This window comes from Urocitellus parryii, chromosome 4, assembly GCF_045843805.1.
Source record: "Urocitellus parryii isolate mUroPar1 chromosome 4, mUroPar1.hap1, whole genome shotgun sequence".
In the NCBI taxonomy this organism is placed as follows: domain Eukaryota; kingdom Metazoa; phylum Chordata; class Mammalia; order Rodentia; family Sciuridae; genus Urocitellus; species Urocitellus parryii.
This window is the reverse complement of record NC_135534.1, coordinates 20,363,011-20,383,069: the sequence shown is the minus strand read 5'-3', so window position 1 is coordinate 20,383,069 and position 20,059 is coordinate 20,363,011. Positions and strand designations below refer to the sequence as shown.

At 46.5% G+C, this 20,059-nt stretch overlaps 2 protein-coding genes across 41 annotated transcripts in view; both read left to right on the top strand.

Moving 5' to 3' along the window:
• Positions 1 to 76: 76 nt before the first annotated feature.
• On the top strand, positions 77 to 9,142 carry Nr1h3 (nuclear receptor subfamily 1 group H member 3). 8 transcript variants are annotated; one of them, XM_026399144.2, is made up of 11 exons: positions 77 to 110; positions 450 to 598; positions 1,250 to 1,329; positions 1,833 to 2,012; positions 2,520 to 2,786; positions 3,030 to 3,238; positions 3,344 to 3,523; positions 3,712 to 3,811; positions 8,392 to 8,505; positions 8,706 to 8,800; positions 8,987 to 9,142. In XM_026399144.2, exons 3-11 carry the CDS (start codon positions 1,287 to 1,289, stop codon positions 9,131 to 9,133), a joined length of 1,335 nt encoding a protein of 444 aa, XP_026254929.1. In that variant the 5' UTR covers positions 77 to 110; positions 450 to 598; positions 1,250 to 1,286; the 3' UTR covers positions 9,134 to 9,142. The 8 variants fall into 8 exon arrangements, with proteins under 8 accessions (XP_026254929.1, XP_026254926.1, XP_026254927.1 ...); XM_026399141.2 differs by lacking the exon at positions 77 to 110 and adding an exon at positions 119 to 280; XM_026399142.2 differs by lacking the exon at positions 77 to 110 and adding an exon at positions 119 to 280 and having other exon boundaries at positions 437 to 598.
• Positions 9,143 to 14,677: 5,535 nt separating this feature from the next.
• Positions 14,678 to 20,059, top strand: part of Madd (MAP kinase activating death domain) — a 41,187-nt gene continuing 35,805 nt past the window's right edge. For all 33 annotated transcript variants that reach the window (XM_026399138.2, XM_077798098.1, XM_026399137.2 and 30 more), the window contains exons 1-6: positions 14,678 to 14,767; positions 15,351 to 15,947; positions 16,365 to 16,668; positions 17,155 to 17,286; positions 17,949 to 18,062; positions 18,769 to 18,849. In XM_026399138.2, the coding sequence (XP_026254923.1) occupies positions 14,706 to 14,767; positions 15,351 to 15,947; positions 16,365 to 16,668; positions 17,155 to 17,286; positions 17,949 to 18,062; positions 18,769 to 18,849 (1,290 nt within the window). In that variant the 5' untranslated portion in view covers positions 14,678 to 14,705. The remainder of the gene's footprint in view (positions 14,768 to 15,350; positions 15,948 to 16,364; positions 16,669 to 17,154; positions 17,287 to 17,948; positions 18,063 to 18,768; positions 18,850 to 20,059) is intronic.

Below are 20,059 nucleotides of genomic sequence, written 5' to 3'. Positions count from 1 at the left end.
GGGAGAGCTGGGCCCCTTCCCAGAGGCAGGGGAGGAGGAGGGAGGCTGCGATCGCAGGCTGGGGCTGGGTGTCGCAATTCTGGGCCGAGCCGAGACCTTTGCTCCGCGAGGTGTCTATGGAGGGGAGGGAACGCTGACTCTGGAGGCTGCCGGGATTGGGGTGGGGGTGCCTGGGAAGCGGTCCTTCAGTAAGAGCAAAGAGCCTCCAGGGTGGACAGAGGAAGGGGAGAGACATGGAACCGGGCCGGTCTGTGGGGAAATGCGACTGTCTCGGTTGAGGGTAGGGGACGGGTGGGGTGGCGCCAGCCGAGGGGGTGGCTGGCCGGGGAGGAGTCGGCCTGGGGGGAAGCTACCCCGGGGGCGGGGGCGAGGAGGCCAGGCTCCGTTTGGTCGGCGGGAGGAGAGGTGGCCCGACCCTTGTCAGTTCCTCCCTCAGTCTTTCCCCACAGTACTACTTCCCCGGGGCTCCGGGTCCCTCAGCTCAGCTCCAGTCGCCGGCTGGCCGTGCGGCCTCGGGACAGGGGACTGCACCATCCTCCTCTCCCAGCAAGGGGGCTCCAGAGACTGCGGCCAGGAAGTCTGGTGGCCTGGGGATTCGGTGGGTCTTCTCAGCAGTGGCCTGGGGGTGCTGCGTGTCTAGGGTCGGGTGGGGGGTTGTTCTAAGGACCTTAAAAAGGGTCTCTTGGGGAAAGTGCCGGGTGAAGGGGATGGGGGCTTGGGGCAGGGACAGGGTTCTGTTAGGTGGCAGGACTCCTGAGGGGAGCTGGGGAGGAGGTCGTGGTGTGATTAGGGAAACTTTGGAGCAGAGGAGCCTTGCTCCAGATCCCAGAAAGCAGTGGGAGTGAGATTTTCTGACAAGGTGCTTGTCTTCAGGGAGTGAGCCTTGATGCCATCTCTTAGCTCTACCTAACTCTGGCTCTCCTAAAACTGGAGTGAGGGGGCAAGGGCTCTGACAGACATTCCCTGATGGCCCAGAGGAGAACTCGGGAGAGAAAGGTGGCATGGTGGTCAAGAGCTTAGACTTTGGAGTCAGGTTGGGCTACTGTCTTGGCTCTACCACCATCTAAAAGTGTGACTGTAGGCAATTACTTAATCTTTTTGAACCTCAGTTTCTGCATCTGAAATTGGTTTTAAAAAATCCTGTAGGTCAGGGGGTAGCTCAGTGGCAGAGCACTTGCTTGGCAGGTATGAGACCCTGGGTTTGATTCCTAGTACTGAAAAAAGAATATAACCCTGGTCGTTCCTGCAGGACAGTGTCTTGGTAATGTCCAGGGCTCCAGGAAGAGATGTCCTTGTGGCTGGAGGCCCCTGTGCCTGATGTTTCTCCTGGTAAGCTTCTTTAATCCAGTCCTCTCACCTGAGCCAGAACTCCTCTGGTGGCTTCTCTCCTCTTTCAGGAATCAGCCTCCTTCGCTACCTGCATTCTGCCTTCCTGCAGAGAGCAGTCCAGAGCTGTTCTTTGTATTGCATGCCTCTTCTCCAGACCACCTCTGCCCTGATTCTGGTACCTGGCCCTCTGGCCCTTGTAAACTCCTGCCCAGTGCTCCTCAATCTGGGCTTGTGGCTGGGGGGAGTTGGCATTCTGTTGCTTGCCCAGCTTTGGCTTTGGAGAGTTCTGTCTGATCTCTGAAATGGGTGTCCCAAAGATTAGCATCTTTGTTTAAGGTCTTGATGTGCAATGGATTACAATTGACTGGTCCTGGAGTCACAGAGCATGAGCTGGGGTGTGGTTGCCCTCTGAGGAGATAGGTTTGCAGTTTCCCAGCTAGGACGTTAGGGAGTGGAGCTGGGATGGGACACGGGACCCCTCTGTGCCTCTCCTTTTGGTTCAGATTCTGCCGTGGAGCTGTGGGATCCAGATGTCCAAGATGCAAGCAGCCAGGCTCGGGGAGGCCGCAGCTGCGTCCTTAGGGAGGAAGCCAGGGTGCCCCAATCTGCTGAGGGGATGGGGCTGGAGTCAGCAGAACCCACAGCCCTATTCCCCAGGGCAGAGTGCCTTCCAGAGAGCACAGGTGAGGAGCTTCTGTATTTGGGGGAGGTGCAGGCTCCCTGGATATGGGAGGGACACCTTGGGGCCCTTTTCTTTATAATACTATGGTTAAAGACTTTGCATCAACTAGATCCAAGTAATCTAAGTATGAATTTTGTTTCTACCTTAGGCCTTTCTGAACCTCATTTTCCTTATTCATAAAGTGAGATTAATAATTATAGTTATCTAAAGGATCAATACTTATAAAGGGCTCATACAGTACCTAGGACATAATGGCCCTGGCAAATGAGATCTACTGTTGTTATGATAAATAGTCTAAGTTATTCCTTCTGGGGGCACCTGTAGTCTCAGCTACTTGGAGGCTGAGGCAGGAGGATCTCTGGGACCCAGGAGTTGGAGGCAGTGGGGGAAACAGTGAAATCCTATCTCCAAAAAGAGAGACTAGACTTCATATAATGAAGGGAATGAAGGTCACTGAGTGCCCAGTGACTGAGTCAGGGAGAATATTAAGGCTCTTCCTTGTATCTAGAGCTCCGTCCACAAAAGCGGAAAAAAGGGCCAGCCCCCAAAATGCTGGGGAACGAGCTGTGCAGTGTATGTGGAGACAAGGCCTCTGGCTTCCACTACAACGTGCTGAGCTGCGAGGGTTGCAAGGGATTCTTCCGCCGCAGTGTCATCAAAGGAGCTCGTTATGTCTGCCACAGTGGTGGCCACTGCCCCATGGATACCTACATGCGTCGCAAGTGCCAGGAGTGTCGGCTTCGCAAATGCCGCCAGGCAGGCATGCGGGAGGAGTGTGAGTGTGGTGGGGGGGCAGGCTGGGAAGACACTGATGGAAAGAGGGCACCCTGGTGTGAGGGCAGGAAGGTGCTCATGCCTACAGGGGCTTCCTACCCAGTCCATGAGGATAGATTCAAATCTCTTCCTGGCTTTTACCCAATGCTGTCTGCTTTTCTGGAGACTCAAACCACCCTCTCTGCCCTATCCTTGCCTCCTGTCACCCCACTTCTCCCCTCCTCACGTCTGGCCCTGTCCTTAGGTGTGCTTTCAGAAGAACAGATCCGCCTGAAGAAACTGAAACGGCAAGAAGAGGAACAGGCTCAGGCCACATCGGTGCCCCCGAGGGCCCCCTCACCTCCCCAAGTGCTCCCCCAGCTCAGTCCAGAGCAACTGGGCATGATCGAGAAGCTGGTCGCTGCCCAGCAACAGTGTAACAGGCGCTCTTTTTCAGACCGACTTCGTGTGACGGTAAGGTACTTGATGGGCCTGGGGAGACGTGGCCAGGGCACCAGCTGGCTTCTGGATGTCTGAATCAAAGTGCTTTGCCTTTTCTCTCCTTGCCCCCCTGGGTAGCCTTGGCCCATGGCCCCAGACCCCCAGAGCCGGGAGGCCCGTCAGCAGCGCTTTGCCCACTTCACTGAGCTGGCCATCGTGTCTGTGCAAGAGATCGTCGACTTTGCTAAACAGCTCCCAGGCTTCCTGCAGCTCAGCAGAGAGGACCAGATCGCCCTGCTGAAGACTTCTGCAATTGAGGTGGCTGGACAGGTCAAGGGATGGAGGGAGAAGCAGTGTGGCATTGTCTGTGGGGGGGCATGCAGGCATCTGGCAGGGAAAGCCCAATCCACTGGGAAGTAGGGAGAAGGAGACTCAACTCTCCCTCAAAGGCCTGTGTCCCAAGATCAGCCCTCATTTTCTCTGGCGGGGCTGCTACTTGTGTGCAGGTGATGCTTCTGGAGACTTCTCGGCGATACAACCCTGGGAGCGAGAGCATCACCTTCCTCAAGGATTTCAGTTATAACCGGGAAGATTTTGCCAAAGCAGGTGAGAGCTGAGATCACAGAGGGACTGAGCTGGATGGACAGGTGTTGTTTGTCACGGAGCCCATTGTGATTTCAGAGCCTGGGCTGAGGTTTGGGTGGTTGTGAAGGGAAGGCCAATGGTTTGTCCAAGAGAGAAAAGTTAGAATGTTGAAAGGCCTCTTTCAACTGCTCCAGATAGACCTCTGTCCTCGGCTGCATTAGGTCTGTTGTTTTGGAACTGTATTTCAATTAGCCTGAGGGGTTCTGGAAGTCACCTTAGAGAAGATACAGGGAGGCAGAAGAATGTCCTTCATCTTTGCTTTAACCAAATAAGAAGGTCTATTTAAATCTACACTGGATATTATAGTTCTGCATAACATTTTCCTTGAAGAAAAGACTTTATAGCTAGAAAAAAAAAGTTTGAAAACCACTGAACCAAGCCTTTTATTTTATTTTATTTTTTTGTACCAGGGATTGAATCCAAAGGCACTTATCCACAGAGCCACTTCCCAGTCCTTTTTTTTTTTAATGTTTTTTTTTTTTTTTTTTTTTTTTTAATTTATTTTTTAGTTCTCGGCAGACACAACATTCTTGTTGGTATGTGGTGCTGAGGATCGAACCCGGGCCGCACGCATGCCAGGCGAGCGCGCTACCGCTTGAGCCACATCCCCAGCCCCTTAATGTTTTATTTTGAGACAAGGTTTTGCTAAGTTGCTTTAGGGTCTCCCTAAGTTGCTGAGCTGGCTTTGAACTCATGATCTTCCTGCCTCAGTCTCCTGAGCTGCTAGGATTACAGGTGTGTGCCACCATGCCCCACTGAACCAAGCCTTTTAGTAGTCAAAAATGAACAGATCTTTTCAGATGTGCTCTTTAAGGATCATGTGGGCTGACTGCCCCCAACTTTTTTGTTTTTTGGTACTCGGGATCAATCCAGGACCCTCACACATGCTAGGCAAGCCCCGTGTCACTGAACGCTCTTATGGCTGGGCTCTCTCCCCTGTTCTTTTCCAATTGCTCTTTCTGCTGACCCTCGGAACTGGAGCTGAAACATGACAAAGATACCCAGATGGCACAGTTGTAGGACAAAGGCAAACAGTTCTATCCTCATCTTGTATCTGGAGTGTTTTCTCTAAGAATTGATTTACATTGTTATGTTTGGTGGCGACCACCTGTAATCCCAGTGACTTGGGAGGCTGAGGCAGGAGGATCACTAGGTTCGAGACCAGTCTCAGCAACTTAGCAAGACCCAGTCTCATAACTTAAAAAACAATAAAAAAGTTAGGGATTTGGGGGCTGGGGTTGTGGCTCAGTGGTATAGTGTTCACCTAGCATGCATGAGGCACTGGGTTCAATCCTCAGCACCACATTAAAAATAAAATAAAGATGTTGTGTCCACCTAAAACTAAAAAAAAAATTTAAAAAGGGAGGGGATGGGGCTGTAGCTCAGTGGCAGAGTACTTGCCTAGCATGTATGAGGCACTGGGTTCGATCCTCAGCACCACATAAAAAAAATCAACAAATAAAATAAAGGCATTCTATCCATCTACAACTACAAAAAAAAAAAAAAAAAAAAAGGTTGGGGATTTGGTTTAGTGATAGAGTGTCCCTGGGTTCAATCCACATTATTGCAGGAAAAAGAAAAAAAAAATTAGTTCTCATTGCTGCTTTCCGTCTGATGCTGGCTTAGTGTTAAGCAGGGGTTTTCTTCATTTTTAGCTACTGGTAATGTTTGTGTGGGGAAGCAGGTTTGGGAAAAGATGGAAGACCACGGAGGAAATGTTGGAGGAACTGGAATTGGGGCTCAGTAGGAGACCAAGTAGCTTAACAACAAAGAGCAGGTCTGTAACATATGGCTGATGCTATGACTCCATTCTCAGGGCTGGGGGATCCTGGTTTCTAGGCCAAAATTCATAAGTCCTTCCCTGTTTTCTGGTGACTCAGGACACCTCATGTGTCTCTTATCTCAACATGGGCCACCCAGTGAACTTTCTAGGAAGGCCTCCCTTAACTGTAGGGCAGGGCTGGGCTGTGTTGGCCCCTATTGCCTTCTGTATATCACTGGAATATACAGGCACCTGATTGGGGTGATTAGAGGTCTTTATCTAGCTGTAAAGCCTGTTTTCTCTACCAGGCCATCTTTTTCTCCAAATTGTTTTTATCCCAGACCTCTTAGTCTTCTCCTTTAGAACACCCTCCTTTCTGAACCCTTTCCAGTTTTAATATCTCTGTGTCCCTTCAGCCCTGTGACTTGAGCTATCTGAATCTATACCTATTTATAGCTTTCTTTATATAAGCCATTCTGATGTCATCAAGTTGGCTTTTAATTTCTCATTTCATCAGAAGTGAGGTTTTAGAAGGAACTAGGGGTTCTTTTTTTATTTATTTTTTATTTGTTGTTGTTGTTGTTGTTTTTTCCTTTGTTACTTGTTGTTTTCTTCCTTCAGGGCCTCTATTATGTTAGGTCTCCTTCCTCCTCTGCATCTCCAACCATATGCTGCCCATGATAGAAAACTAAGGATGTGGACTGATCCTATGTGAGCTGTTCATCTAGTTTAGAGGGGCTTTGGGACACACTTGGGGGCTTAAAACCTCACCAAGAAATGCTTTATAAAATAGGGTTTGCCCATTAAATGGATCAACACAGCATTTGATAAACATCAGGGTGAAAGTACAGGAAGTGACTAATCAAGAAGCCTCCCAATGGAAAAGTGTAGCAGATGGTTGCTAAAAGAAATCTGAGAAAGCCTAGAGAACAGTGTGGGTGCAAAGACTTTGAAAATGTGTGTGGGAGAAGTGTCCACTAGGTGTAGTGACTTTAGGTCACAGTTTGTCATGTTTTAGTTTTTTTCTCTTTAAGAAGACTGGTTCCATTAAGATAAAATTTTTAAAAATTCCAACTAACATTTACATGGTAGATACATCTATGTCACTTATATTCTAAGGACTTTATGAAGCAGGTAATGTTATCATCTATATTACAGATAGGAAAACCAAGGCCCAGAGAGACATAATAACTTACCCAAGGAATTGGGGTTGTGGCTCAGTTGTAGAGTGCTTGCCTAGCATCTGTGAGGCCCTGGGTTTGATCCTCAGCACCACATAAAAATAAATAAATAAATAAATAAATAAAGGTATTGTGTCCATCTATAACTAAAAAATAAAAAAACAAAACAAAAAACCCCAAAAAACAAACAAAAAATTTATTCAAGATCACACAACCTAGTAATGGTAAAGCTAGGACTGAAATCTTGGCAATCTGGCACCAAAGTCCATACCCTTAACCACACTGCTGTGTTCCCTCTGGGATGTGCTATATGAAATGTATGCCTCGGGCACCTGCCTTGCATATGTGATCCCTCAGCACCACATAAAAATAAATAAAGAGGGCTGGGGATGTGGCTCAAGCGGTAGCCCGCTCGCCTGGCATGCGTGCGGCCCGGGTTCGATCCTCAGCACCACATACCAACAAAGATGTTGTGTCCGCCAAAAGCTAAAAAATAAATATTAAATAAATAAATAAATAAAGATATTGTGGCCATCTACAACTAAAATAATATATATATGTATATATGTATGTATATATATGTATGTATGTATATATATGTATGTATATATATGTATGTATATATGTATGTATATATATATATATATAAATGTATGCCTCATATTCAGATAAGATCATTTGTCAGCAAAAAATCTTTTCCCCACTGTGGGTACTAGGGATTGAATCCAGGGGCACTTTACCCCAAGTTACACCTCCAGCCTGCTTTTCTTTTCTTTTAAGACAGGATCTTGCTAAATTGCAGAGGATGGTCTCAAGTTTGAAATCTCCTGCCTTGACCTGTTGAGTTGCTGTACTCAGAAAGATCATAAATTCTTTTTTCTTTCTTTCTTCCTTTTTTTTTTTTTTTGTGGTACTGAGGTTTGAACCCAGGGGTGCTCTACCACTTAGCCATATCCCCACCAAGGTCTTGCTAAGTTGCTGAGGCTAGCTTCCAGCTTGCAATCCTGCCTCAGCCTCCTGAATTGCTGGGATATAGGGAGGCACTACCTTGCTTGGCTTGTTATTAGAATTTTTGAGAGCCTTGTGTATCTAGAAATAGAAGCATCTCTTCCTTTGGTTAAAAAGGAAGATAAAAATATCTTTTCAGGCCATGTGTAGTGGCACAGACCTGTAATACCAGCAACTCGGGAGGCTGAAACAGGAGGATCACAAGTTTGAGGCCAGCCTCTGTACTTTAGCAAGAACTTTTCTCAAAAATTATTAAGGACTGGAGATGTAGCTCAGTGGTAGGACACTCCTGATCTAGCACTAGGGTACTGCAAAAAAAAAAAAAATTAACAGCAGAATTGTTATTAATTCAAAACCTCCTATCTGCCATGCTAAGTGCATCATGCTTTCACATTTAACCATCACCTCATAGATTCAGCTATGGACTCCCATTTCACAGAGGAGACTTAGGTTAAGAAATTTGCCTTACACAGCAGAACCCTGGAGACATTTTAGTGAGATCCTGGTTGTTCCAAGATAAGGCACTGGAGGAAAGAAGGAAGTTCCTGCTGCTCCTGCCACACACTTTAGCCTCCCTTCTTCCTCCCCAGGGCTGCAGGTGGAGTTCATCAACCCCATCTTTGAGTTCTCCAGAGCCATGAACGAGCTACAACTCAATGATGCTGAGTTTGCTTTGCTCATTGCCATCAGCATATTCTCTGCAGGTGTGTGGAGGGGCAGGTGGGAAACCCAGTAAGACTTGCACCCCAGAGGACTGCAGGACCTACAGGGCAGGATTGTGCGGGTGGAGCCCTAAAGGGATGGGTGAGGTTGTGGGACCCATCCCTACTTTTGGGCAGTGGTCTGGGGTAGGGGACTGAGGCCCTGGCCAGACCTGTTCCTAAACTCTGTTGGTGACCCATAGACCGGCCCAATGTGCAGGACCAGCTCCAAGTAGAGAGGCTGCAACACACATATGTGGAGGCCCTGCATGCTTACGTCTCCATCCACCACCCCCATGTGAGTCTCCCCAGGTGCCTTTTTCCTCTGCTCCATGGCTGTTCCCTGACACATCTATTTTCCCCTCAAGAATCCCTCTGCCTACATCTAGCACGGACAGTTCTCTACCTCTTCCACAACTCCCTTGCTTTTGTCCCTTTTCCTGGGGAGAAACAAAGGCTTAGCTTGTCCCTCTCCTTCCCCCAGGACCGACTAATGTTCCCACGTATGTTAATGAAACTGGTGAGCCTCCGAACTCTGAGCAGTGTCCACTCAGAGCAAGTGTTTGCGCTGCGCCTGCAGGACAAAAAGCTTCCACCACTGCTCTCTGAGATCTGGGATGTGCATGAATGACTGTTCTTCCCCATGTCTCCTGAGTTCTGGGCAGCACAGCTGAGGCCCCTTGGCTGCCTCCTGGAAGTGGAACGGATTGAGAAGGGCAAACATTCCTGGGTGTTGGGCGAAGGAGATCCTCATGTAGCATTAAAGGACAGTCAAAGGGTTGGGAGTTTTGTGGCTGCTGGGCGGTGGGGTGGGGGGGGCTGCTAAAGCTGTGCTCCATCTGAAGACCTACTGACCCAACCAAATGGATGAACCTGGGGCCACTTTGCACAGAGTTCTCCAGGGCCCTGCCTCCACCACTTCCTGTTTTTCCCCACAGGGCCCCAAAAGAAATTCTCCAATGTCACTCTGTGGCTTGGCCATAAATACCTCAGGGTGGCCTCGCTGATAGGTCCCACCCTGTTTGTTGGAGGGAGATCAAGAAGCTACAGAAGCAAGAGAAAACAATTTCTGAATTGGGCTTACAGCAGTGGAGGAGAAAGCCTGCATCCTTTAGGATCAGCCTCCAGACTTAGAGGAGGGAGGCATGTCACAAGTAACAATCTTGGCAGTGAGGGGGACCTTCTTTTACTAGCCCCAATTATGCCATATGAGTGAATGAAATGCTGAGGCTTAGATACCCTCTCCCCAATAATAGTAATGCAGGTGGGAGCAAGTGGTCTTTCTGTGGGGGTAAGAGGAGCTGTATTTAACAGCCAATCATCTTTCACGCGTATGTGTCTAAAGCCTTAGTTTTTCCCTTGGCATCTGATATAAAGGACGCAACCTGAAAGACCCAGAGCCAGGTATCCCCTCCTTTCAGCCCCCAGGGATCTGTGGGACGGGAAGAAGAGTCCCTTGGGGCCTGGGAAGGCTGCCTAGGGTTGTGTTTGAGCGTTCAAAAGGACCGGACTCCATTTCCCAGCGGGCACCGCGGCACCGTTCATGCCCCCTTCCGTGCGTGCCTGGTGTAGGTGATACCGCGGCCGCGCCTTCCAGCCTCAAGTCCCCCCGCCACCCGGAATTGGTAGACTCCACCGGCTGGGTAGCCAGCTTTCCAGCTCAGGCGGCCGGACCCTTCCAAAACGCGAGTGGGGGTAGCAAGGTGAGGTGCGGGGAGACGGTCAGGAAGTCTCAGGAGCAGTTTATCTTGAGAAGTCACTTTCAGGTCAATGAACATTTCCTTGAAATGGGCTCTATGACAATGCCTAATTAAAATCTATTTGAGCAACCTAAACAAAAGGTATTCCTTTGGATCCTCCCCTTAGCACGCAGCGGCGCTGGGCTGGCCCAGCGCTTCCCATCCCTTCCCACTCGCACACGGATAGGTGTGTGCGTAGCCTCCTTTCTTCCGAAGTCGGCTCCACCTTTCAGCGGTCGGCTTGGTGCAGCCCTGCCCCCGGGGCGAATGGTACAGCCCCAGCCCCCCTCAGCTTCCCCCTTCCGCACCGGCTCCGAGTGGTACGCGCCCCCCGGTGAGGACGCGGAACTGGAGCCCGCTCGCAGCGGCGCCTCGCGAGGCAGCGCCTGACGCTCGGCTGCTGGGGGAGTCCAGCCGGCCTGGCAGGTCCCCCGAGGCTCGGGAGGTAGGACAATCCGGGCCACTGGGGGTCTTGGACAGGCATCTGGGGACTCCTGGGGGAAGCGGGCTCTGAGAGGGACGGGCTCCGTGAAGAAGGGGTCTCTGAGGAAGGACTGAAGAAAGGTAAAGGGTCATGGATGTCCAGAGGGACTGAGGAGTCTTAGGAGGAAGGGCAGCGGCCAGAGGTGTGGGCGCTCCGGCCGCCGAGGGGGTGCGGGCTCCGGGATGAGAGCAGCTCGGCTCGGTTCCTGCCTTGCGGGCGGCGCTAGTTGCGGGGCGGGGGTGGGGAACTGTCCAGCAGGTGAGGGGGCGGGCAGAAGTGTCCAGCCCGGGTCCCAGCCGGCACTTGCGCCTGGCATGAGTGTGCTTGTGCGCGTGTGTGAGTGCGTGTGCCTTATTTCTGTTGAAGATTTGGAGAGCCACGTTTGTTTCTTTAAAATAAATACATTCAAAAATATATGTGTGTATATTTTGAACTTGATGCTTCAAAATTGACTTGCTGGAGAGTAGGGAGAGTGGAGGCACCATTTAATCTCTCCTGCAACTGCTGCCCCTTTCCAGGCTCGTGCATCTCAATTCTTGCTTCTTTTCCTGCCCTCCCCTCTTCCCCAACCCTGCCTATCGCCGGCCTCATTGCTCCAGTTCTCCCTCACGCTGGACCAGTCTGTGCTGATGAGCTTGCAAGGTCACTGCCTGGGGAGGGGGAGGAGAGGAGGTGCTCACGTCAGCAAAGATGTCATATCGCCCTCGGGGTTCCTGTGGTTTTACTATGAGATCCTGCCCAAACCGAAGGACAAATCTAAACGTTTGGTTAGCATGGCCATTTTAGGCTGAAAAGGCATGGATAACCTAAAGGATTGTGGATTCTAGATGTTGGTCATGTAGGATAGAAAGATATATGTTTTGAGTTGGATGCCTTAGGATTATATGGAGATGGGAGCTTGGTACTCTGCCTTAGCAAATAGGGTTGAGGCAAAAGGTGGAGTCCTAGCCTATTTTGAAGATAGAGTGTGAGTTATAGATGGTGGTAGAAATTTTAAAGTCTGTGGAAAAGAGAGTGAGAGGAGAGAATGAGAAGAAAGCTTTTATCTTTGCAATCTGAATAAATGAAGGCAATGGTTGTTGCTGAGATGTGGATAATCACAGATCTCAGAGCCCTTGTGGCTGAAGGAGATGAGAACTGTAGAACGTGATAATGACTTGAGTTTTTTCAAATGGTTCTCAGTGGAGAGGACCTGGTATTTCACCAAGGCTAGAGAGGCCCTGTGTCTAATTAGTAGTAGGAGATGTTTCAGGCCTGATGGATGAGATCTTAGCCACAAAGATCTTATGGTTTTCTATGTAAACCTATATTTCAAAGCTTAACCTAGAGTTCCAGTCCGGTAAATTCTGTTTTACTTTTTTTCACTGAGTTGCTTAGGGCCTTCCTAAGTTACTGAGGCTGGCTTTGATCCTCCTGTCTCAGTCTCCTAAACCGCTGGGATTACAGGCTTGTGCCACCACACCAGCTAAATTCTATTTTACTTTAAGATACTTTGTCTTGGGCTGGGGATGTGGCTCAAGCGGTAGCGCGCTCGCCTGGCATGCGTGCGGCCCGGGTTCAATCCTCAGCACCACATACAAACGAAGATGTTGTGTCCACTGAAAACTAAAAAAAAATAAATATTAAAAATTCTTTCTCTCTCTCCTCTCTCTCTCTTTAAAAAAAATACTTTGTCTTTTACTCTAAACATTTCTACACATTTCTTTATAGAATGAATTGTTTTTATCCACATCCCATTTCATTTCTCCATTTCTCTGCCTTTTTCATTCTGCCTAGGAGGAGCTGAGCTCAGCTGTATAATAATGCCCCACCTTCTGGAGTATGCTCATGACTCCAGCAGTTGGGAGAACCAAAGGACTGTTTGGGGTTGTTAAACACTAGTGATTCCCAGAAATGAGTGAGTGTATGACATTCTCGGGAACTTCGTGATGAGGGGATATCTCTATCAAAAGCCAGAATTGTGGAAAAGTGCAGACTAGTGGCAGACAAGGGAAAAGATAACCTAATTTTTAGCAGGTGCTGTCATGGAAGAGGTGTCTCTAGGTTTACGGAGAGTGAATTGTTATGGGCCCTGGCGGCTCTGGAGTAGCAGCTGCTAGCACTGTGCGGTCACCAAGCAGGGGAGGGGCTGTAACTCTTCTATAAATAGTGCTAGGAGCAAGAGTCACTATGGAGATAAAACTGAATCCTATTACCTGTAGGTCCTGCATTGGGAGCAAGAGAAAAAAGCAATATTTTGAGGACGTGAGGCGTTGCAACTAGGTCTTGTTTATTATTAGGTAGGGGAGAAAAAGATAGAACTTCTACTCATAATCTAAACCAAATAGGGCGTTAAGCAAACTGGGGGTGTGTGTGTTTCTATATGTATGGGAGTGCACACAGCAGCAGATGAAGGAGTGGTGTGTGTGTTTTGTAGTGTAATGGGACTCTCTGTGTGACTGTGTGCAGAGCAAAGGCAAAATTGTGGAGCACTGGAAATACCTTGTAGTGGAATGAAACATTTTATTTAGAGAAGTATATGGAGACTCAACAGGAAATAACAGATAATTAGGATCATGTAAGCTTTTCCTAATTTTCTTTTCTTTCTTTCTTTTTATTTATTTATTTTAATTTTTGGTAGTAGGGATCGACTCCAGGGGTACTTAACTACCAAGATATATCACCAGCCCTTTTTATTTTTAGTTTGAGCCAGAGTCTCACTAAGTTGCTTAGGGCTTTGTTAAGTTGCTGAGGTTGGCTTTGGTTTTGTGATCCTCCTGCCTCCTGAGCGCTGGCATTACAGGCATGTGCCATTGTGCCTGGCAACTTTTCCTAATTTTAGAACTATAGTTTAGGAATTCCTGTGAACACCCTTCCTTGAAACTGGAGAAATCCTAGCATGTCACACTTAATTCATAATTTCTATAAGATAAAGTAGAGGGCTGTGGCTCAGTGATAGAGCACTTGCCTAGCACAGGGGAGGTGCTGGATTCAATCCTCAGCACCACATAAAAAAATAAATAAAGATGTTGTGTCCATCTACAACTAAAAATATTTTTTTTTTTAAAAAAAGGAGTAGAATAAGGCCTCATCTGTATGTATTGTATTACTGATTCTGATCTTGAGACCAGAATAGAGAGTAACTGCTTCAGCACCAAGGGCAGAGCCAGTAGCCATGGCCACTGGGCCCTTTTCTTGCTTGATGGGGGAGAAAAATGGTTGAAATGGGACAGCTGGGGTATGGACATTCTTCATCTGTGATCACATGAGCTAGAATAGCCAGCTGTTGTTATTGTCTGAGTGCAATTAACTAGACAGTCTATATGGTAGTTTCTCATCAAGCTAAATGAGGATTGTTGAAACAGAATAATTAGGTTTCCATCTAGACCTAGAAATACAGATTAGTGCTGATTGAAGAGTCTGGTTTGATCCCAGTCATCCTTGGAGCAGTCCTGAAAGTGACTTAATTTTTGTTATCATAATGACTGAGTCAGTATTACACTGCCCAGGTCTGTTTTTCAGAAACAGAGCCCCAGGGGCTAGACTGAAAATGAGCCACACTTGATAGTGATGGGGAGAGGAGCCATTATTTCTCCTTCTCCTCCTCTTTTTTTCTTTTCTTTTTTTTTTTTTTTTTAGGTGCTGGGAATTGAACCCAGGGCCTTGGCCCTGTTAGGTAAGCACTCTACCACTGAACTACATCCCCAGCTCCTTATCCTACTAGTCATTTGACTCTGTGAACTCATAAGCCTAGACACTAGGCTAGACAAGTGTCAAGTTCTCCTGTGTTTAGTACTAAAGTGGAAATTCTTCTGACCTGTGCCCCTGATTGGGATGAAGTTGCCAGAGGGATGATTCACTCGGGCACAGCAATGAAATCTTATCAGTCCTTTTTTCCTATTAGACTTGGATTATCAGATAATAACAGAATTCTTCCTGGGAATGCGACTCCTTGCTTGGTGCCCTGAAGTTTCTCCGAGATGAACTGATGAATTGGAACCATGGTGCAAAAGAAGAAGTTCTGTCCCCGGTTACTTGACTATCTAGTGATCGTAGGGGCCAGGTAATCAAGAAGAGATATCTTTGTTTTGTCATGTGGGATAGCCACAAAATATGCAATTCTTCTTCTCTGTTTCCGTGTTGCTTTGCATATCTCAGTTTTTCCTTTTATTTTACCCTTAAGGGAGCATTGATGCCCACAGGGAAAACAACACATTGGATAGATCCAGAGTGTTGGTCTGGACAGAAACAGAGCAAAACTCTGTTCTTAATTAGCATCTTTGTGATTTTGAGCAAATATAATTTTTTATATCTGAATTTTCTTATTTTATAAAAAGCAAAAGTACATTGCACTCCTAATCTACCTACATATACTCTTTTGGTAATTCGTTAGCTAATACTCTTTGAAAGGTGTTGTCATAAGGTGTTAGTGATCATTTTATTGTTGAAACTTTTTTTCAGGATAGGTGTGTGTCTTCATGACAGTGCAGACTGCATTCAGCCTGCCCACTAAATGTTTTCCAAGGTCCTACAGTTGGGTTACTTTATCCACAAGGACATTCTGAGCTTTATTTGTTGACTGTGGTTAAAATTTGATAGCATGTTCTATCTCTTCAGGCTGCTGAGTTTGTCTTTATATTCTTCAGGCACCCGAGCAGTGACAGTGTGGCCCAGACTCCTGAATTGCTACGGCGATACCCGCTAGAGGACCACCCTGAGTTTCCCCTGCCTCCAGATGTAGTGTTCTTCTGCCAGCCAGAGGGCTGTCTGAGTGTGCGGCAGCGGCGCATGAGCCTTCGGGATGATACCTCCTTTGTCTTCACCCTCACTGACAAGGACACTGGTGTCACACGTTATGGCATCTGTGTTAATTTCTACCGCTCCTTCCAAAAGCGAATGCCGAAGGAAAAGGGGGAAGGCGGGGCAGGGTCCCGTGGGAAGGAAGGGACTGGTGCCACCTGTGCTTCAGAAGAGGTTGGCACAGAAAGCTCAGAGAGTGGCTCATCCCTGCAGCCTCCTAGTGCTGACTCCACCCCCGATGTGAACCTGTCTCCTCGGGGCAAACGCCGGGCCAAGGCAGGCAGCAGGTCCCGCAACAGTACTCTGACATCCCTGTGTGTGCTCAGCCACTACCCTTTCTTCTCCACCTTCCGAGAGTGTCTGTATACCCTCAAACGGCTGGTGGATTGCTGTAGTGAACGGCTGCTGGGCAAGAAATTGGGCATCCCTCGAGGTGTACAAAGGTACAGTTTGCTGCTCATGCTCAGAAGAGGGGGAAGTGGTTAGAGATTAGTTATAATTGGTCTGTGAGGGGCGTGGGAAATTTCCTATGCAGGCGCTTTAAACCTATTTAAACACATTACCCTTAACTAAGCAGAAGACAGCTGCCGAGCTGAACCTCCTATCATAATTGGGCTTGGAATAATACCGAGGAGTTTGATGTTTTATGGTGGGCATGTCATTAAGTCCTACTACCTATGCATTTTACAGTTGTTCTTGCCCTTATATAAATAGCTTCTGGTCCCAGTGGAGCTCAAAGAGTGAGATTTCCTAATGATAGTCCTTTTCCAGTTGTCATTATACCCTCCATAGTTATATTGGGTTGCAATGAGGTATCAGCTCTTAATGCTTATGTCTGACAGCTGCTGTGTGCTCCTTAGGGACACCATGTGGCGTATCTTTACTGGATCACTACTAGTGGAAGAGAAGTCAAGTGCCCTTCTGCATGACCTTCGAGAGATCGAGGCCTGGATTTATCGATTGCTGCGCTCCCCAGTACCTGTCTCTGGGCAGAAGCGAGTAGACATTGAAGTCCTACCCCAGGAGCTCCAGCCAGCTTTGACCTTTGCTCTTCCAGACCCTTCTCGATTCACCCTAGTGGATTTCCCTCTGCACCTTCCCTTGGAACTTCTGGGTGTAGATGCTTGTCTTCAGGTGCTAACCTGCATCCTGTTGGAGCACAAGGTGAGAGGGCCAGCTGCACAGACTTTCTAGGGAAAGAGCTTGACACTGTGGCAGAGGCTAGAGAATGAGCTCTTTGAGGACAGGGACTGATATTTTCATCTTTTCATTTCCAGGAATAACAATGCCATTAGATATGGGTTGAATTAAGGTACTGGTATCATGTAGGGTGTTTTCAGAGGCTTGTCACTCAGTTGAATTATCTTTAATTACACTGACTCAATTCTCAGGAAATATCAGTAGTCCTGTTCCACTTTTGGGATAGGGAGGGAGCAAAAGAACTAGGAAGGTAATGATTCAAGTAAAGGTTACTTCAGTGCTTAGTTAGGGAGGTGGCAGACATGGTAGCACATGGGACAGAGATGATTGTGGAAGCTAAGCTGCAGCTATAGACATGGTGAGAGAATTAAATTGTAGTATTGAAAGCTACAAAAGCTTGTCAACCTGATTTTATGCTGTTGAGTGACTCTGCTGGTGTGGCTGTTGCAGGTGGTGCTACAGTCCCGAGACTACAATGCACTCTCTATGTCTGTGATGGCATTTGTGGCAATGATCTACCCCCTAGAGTACATGTTTCCTGTCATCCCACTGCTTCCCACCTGCATGGCATCGGCAGAGCAGGTGAGTCTCAAGGTGTCTTCTAGCTTTGTAACCTGTATCAATGCCCAAAGAAGCTGTCAGTCAATACTGGTCCTCAATCTCTTATAATTTATTTGTCTATGACTGATGGATTTAAACTGACTTAGTGACAAAACCTGTGCTATTTATAATTTCTTTATTTCTTCTCTTTAAAATCAGAGTTAAAGGCTGGGGATGTAGCTCAGTGGTAGAGCACTTGCCTAGCATGCACAAGGCCCTGTATTTGATCCCCATTACTGCAAAAAAGAAAAAATTCCATAATCACAGTTAATGATTATAGACTACCTGCTACACTGCTGTAGGTATAACATAATAAACAGAAAATACGTTGTTTTGCCTTTCTAAAATCTGAAAAGTTCTGAATTTTAAAATACAACTAGCTTAAGGGGTTTTTTATTTTTAATTTTTTAGATGTTGGTGAACTTTTATTTTATTCATTTATTTATATGCGGTGCTGAGAATTGAACCCAGTGCCTCACACATGCTAGGCAAGCGCTCTACCATTGAGTCACAACCCCAGACCAACTTAAGGGTTTTGAAAACAGGATTTTGAGTCTATATTTCCTTATCTAGAAAAATCCTGACTTGATAAGTGCTCATAATAGGTTTGAACTTTGTTTCTTATCTTCTTATCCTTTCCACAGCTGCTGTTGGCCCCAACCCCCTACATCATTGGGGTCCCTGCCAGCTTCTTCCTCTACAAACTAGACTTCAAAATGCCTGATGACGTATGGCTAGTGGATCTGGACAGCAATAGGGTAAGGTTCTGGCTGAGGCATTGTAGAGTAAGATTAGGTTCTAGACCCAATCCTGTGATACCCGTTTTTCTAGGTGTTTCTGTTGTGATACTCGTTAAAACAACTTTTACTCATGCTGCTTTTATTTATTGTCAGGATAGGCCCATGGTTAGATTTAAAGGATTTAGTTTTGCCAGAATTAAGTGCTCTTCCAGCATTCTCTAAGAGCTTTTTTTTTTTTTTTTGTAGTTGTAGATGGACAGCATGCCTTTATTTTATTTGTTTATCTTTATGTAGTGCTGGAGATTGAACCCAGTGCCTCACACGTGCTCTGCAAGCACTCTGCCACTGAGATAGAGCCCTGGCCCAGGTATCATTATATGGTGTAGATCTCCTGATGCTTTTCCTGGGATATGGTTTCCAGTAAGAAATGGCCCTTTCAGGGCAGACATAAAAAAACATTATATTTACATCTTGCAGCATGAGTACATTAAAACTTTATAAGTGTTCATTGGAAAACAAAAATACATGAAGAGAAAAAAATAAGAACTGTAACCTTATTATCTAGTCACCAATAACATTTAGGTATATATTTTTTTCAAATGTGTGTGTAACATGTGATAATATTATACACATAAAATCTTCCTATTATCTTCTTTACCCTTATGGAAGTGAAACTTCTGATTAGTTATTCTAAGGTCTTGCTTTTATCTTTTCTCTGATACAGGTGATCACCCCGACCAATGCAGACTTGCTCCCCATCCTGCCAGAGCCAGAATCATTAGAGCTGAAAAAACATTTAAAGCAGGTAGGTAAAGAGTGAATGAAAGGAAAGGGAGCAATAGATGCCCTGGGGTTGTTGTAGGAAGGCAGCTATTCTAAGACCCTGTTTCATTTTAGACTTTACAAAGTAGATTTTCACTACTTTACAAAGTAGATTTTCTTTGCCTCTGTTGGGTTCAAGAAGAGGTATATCCAATTTTGCGTGGCAGGGGTGAATCTCAAAAGGATTCCTTCTAATTTGTTGTATGCCTTGTCACTGTATGATGCTGTATAAAATGATTTTTACTTTCTATTTCTTGTCATGTCTGCCATTCTTTATGGCCTTGGAGCATTCTCTCAATTTTCTAAGATGGGAGTTTGCAGTTTGGGCCATCAGGCTTGGACCGTTGGGCTCCTTTTATACTGTCTTCTTGAATTGATCCTATAGTCCTTATAGAATCCTTTCCTCAAAAATTCCTTTTTTGGAGGGGAGTGTGGTGATGCATACCTGTGATTCTAGCAACTCAGAAGGCTAAGGCAGAAGGACTATAAGTCAAGGCCAGTCTTAGCAACTTAATGAGTTCCTGTCTCAAAATAGGAAAAAATAAAAAAAATGTTCTGGGATGTAGCTGAGTGGTAAATCACCCCTGGATTCAATCTCCAGCACCCCTTCCCCCTCCAAAAAAATCCTTTCTTTGAGTAATCCCTTACATCCATTTTTCATTGGTTGATTTTCTTCTCTTCCTTCTGCATACCAATCAGTACCTGGAGGTAAAACACAATAAGGCTACATTCCCTTCCCCTGCTGTATGTGTTATATAGGACAAGCAGTAGCTAGCACTGTGTTTATTTTTATTAATCCCACTCTCTTTTGAAAAGTCTTTAGAAATCTTTTTTCCTGTGTTGTCTGAAGTACTCAGTAGTTTCTCTAGATGGTATATGTTTGAGTTTAAATGGGTCATTTTGTATCCTTGTCACTCTCCCTTGCTTCATCACTGCTTATGTAATATGATACCTTGCTGCAGAGTCTGGTAGGATTGCAAGTTCAGAAACTTCTAGCTGTCTTCATTTACTGTATTTTCATTATTGATAATTGCTTAAGTATGACTGATGAGATGGAGAAGTTGATATAAGAAATTATGTCAATTTATTACTTTAAATGTTTATAGGAACTAAGATCCTTGAGCTCATTGATTTTTGTATTCTGACCACTGCTTCTCAAAAGTGTGGTCCATGGACCGAAGCATTAGCATCGC

Excerpts from the sequence above, each read along its gene's own strand:
- Nr1h3 (XM_026399144.2), top strand. The coding sequence starts at position 1,287 with ATGTCCTTGTGGCTGGAGGCCCCTGTGCCTGATGTTTCTCCTG. Across the intron at positions 8,506-8,705 it reads CATCAGCATATTCTCTGCAG|ACCGGCCCAATGTGCAGGAC; the intron begins GTGTGTGGAGGG and ends GGTGACCCATAG. Across the intron at positions 8,801-8,986 it reads TCTCCATCCACCACCCCCAT|GACCGACTAATGTTCCCACG; the intron begins GTGAGTCTCCCC and ends TCCTTCCCCCAG.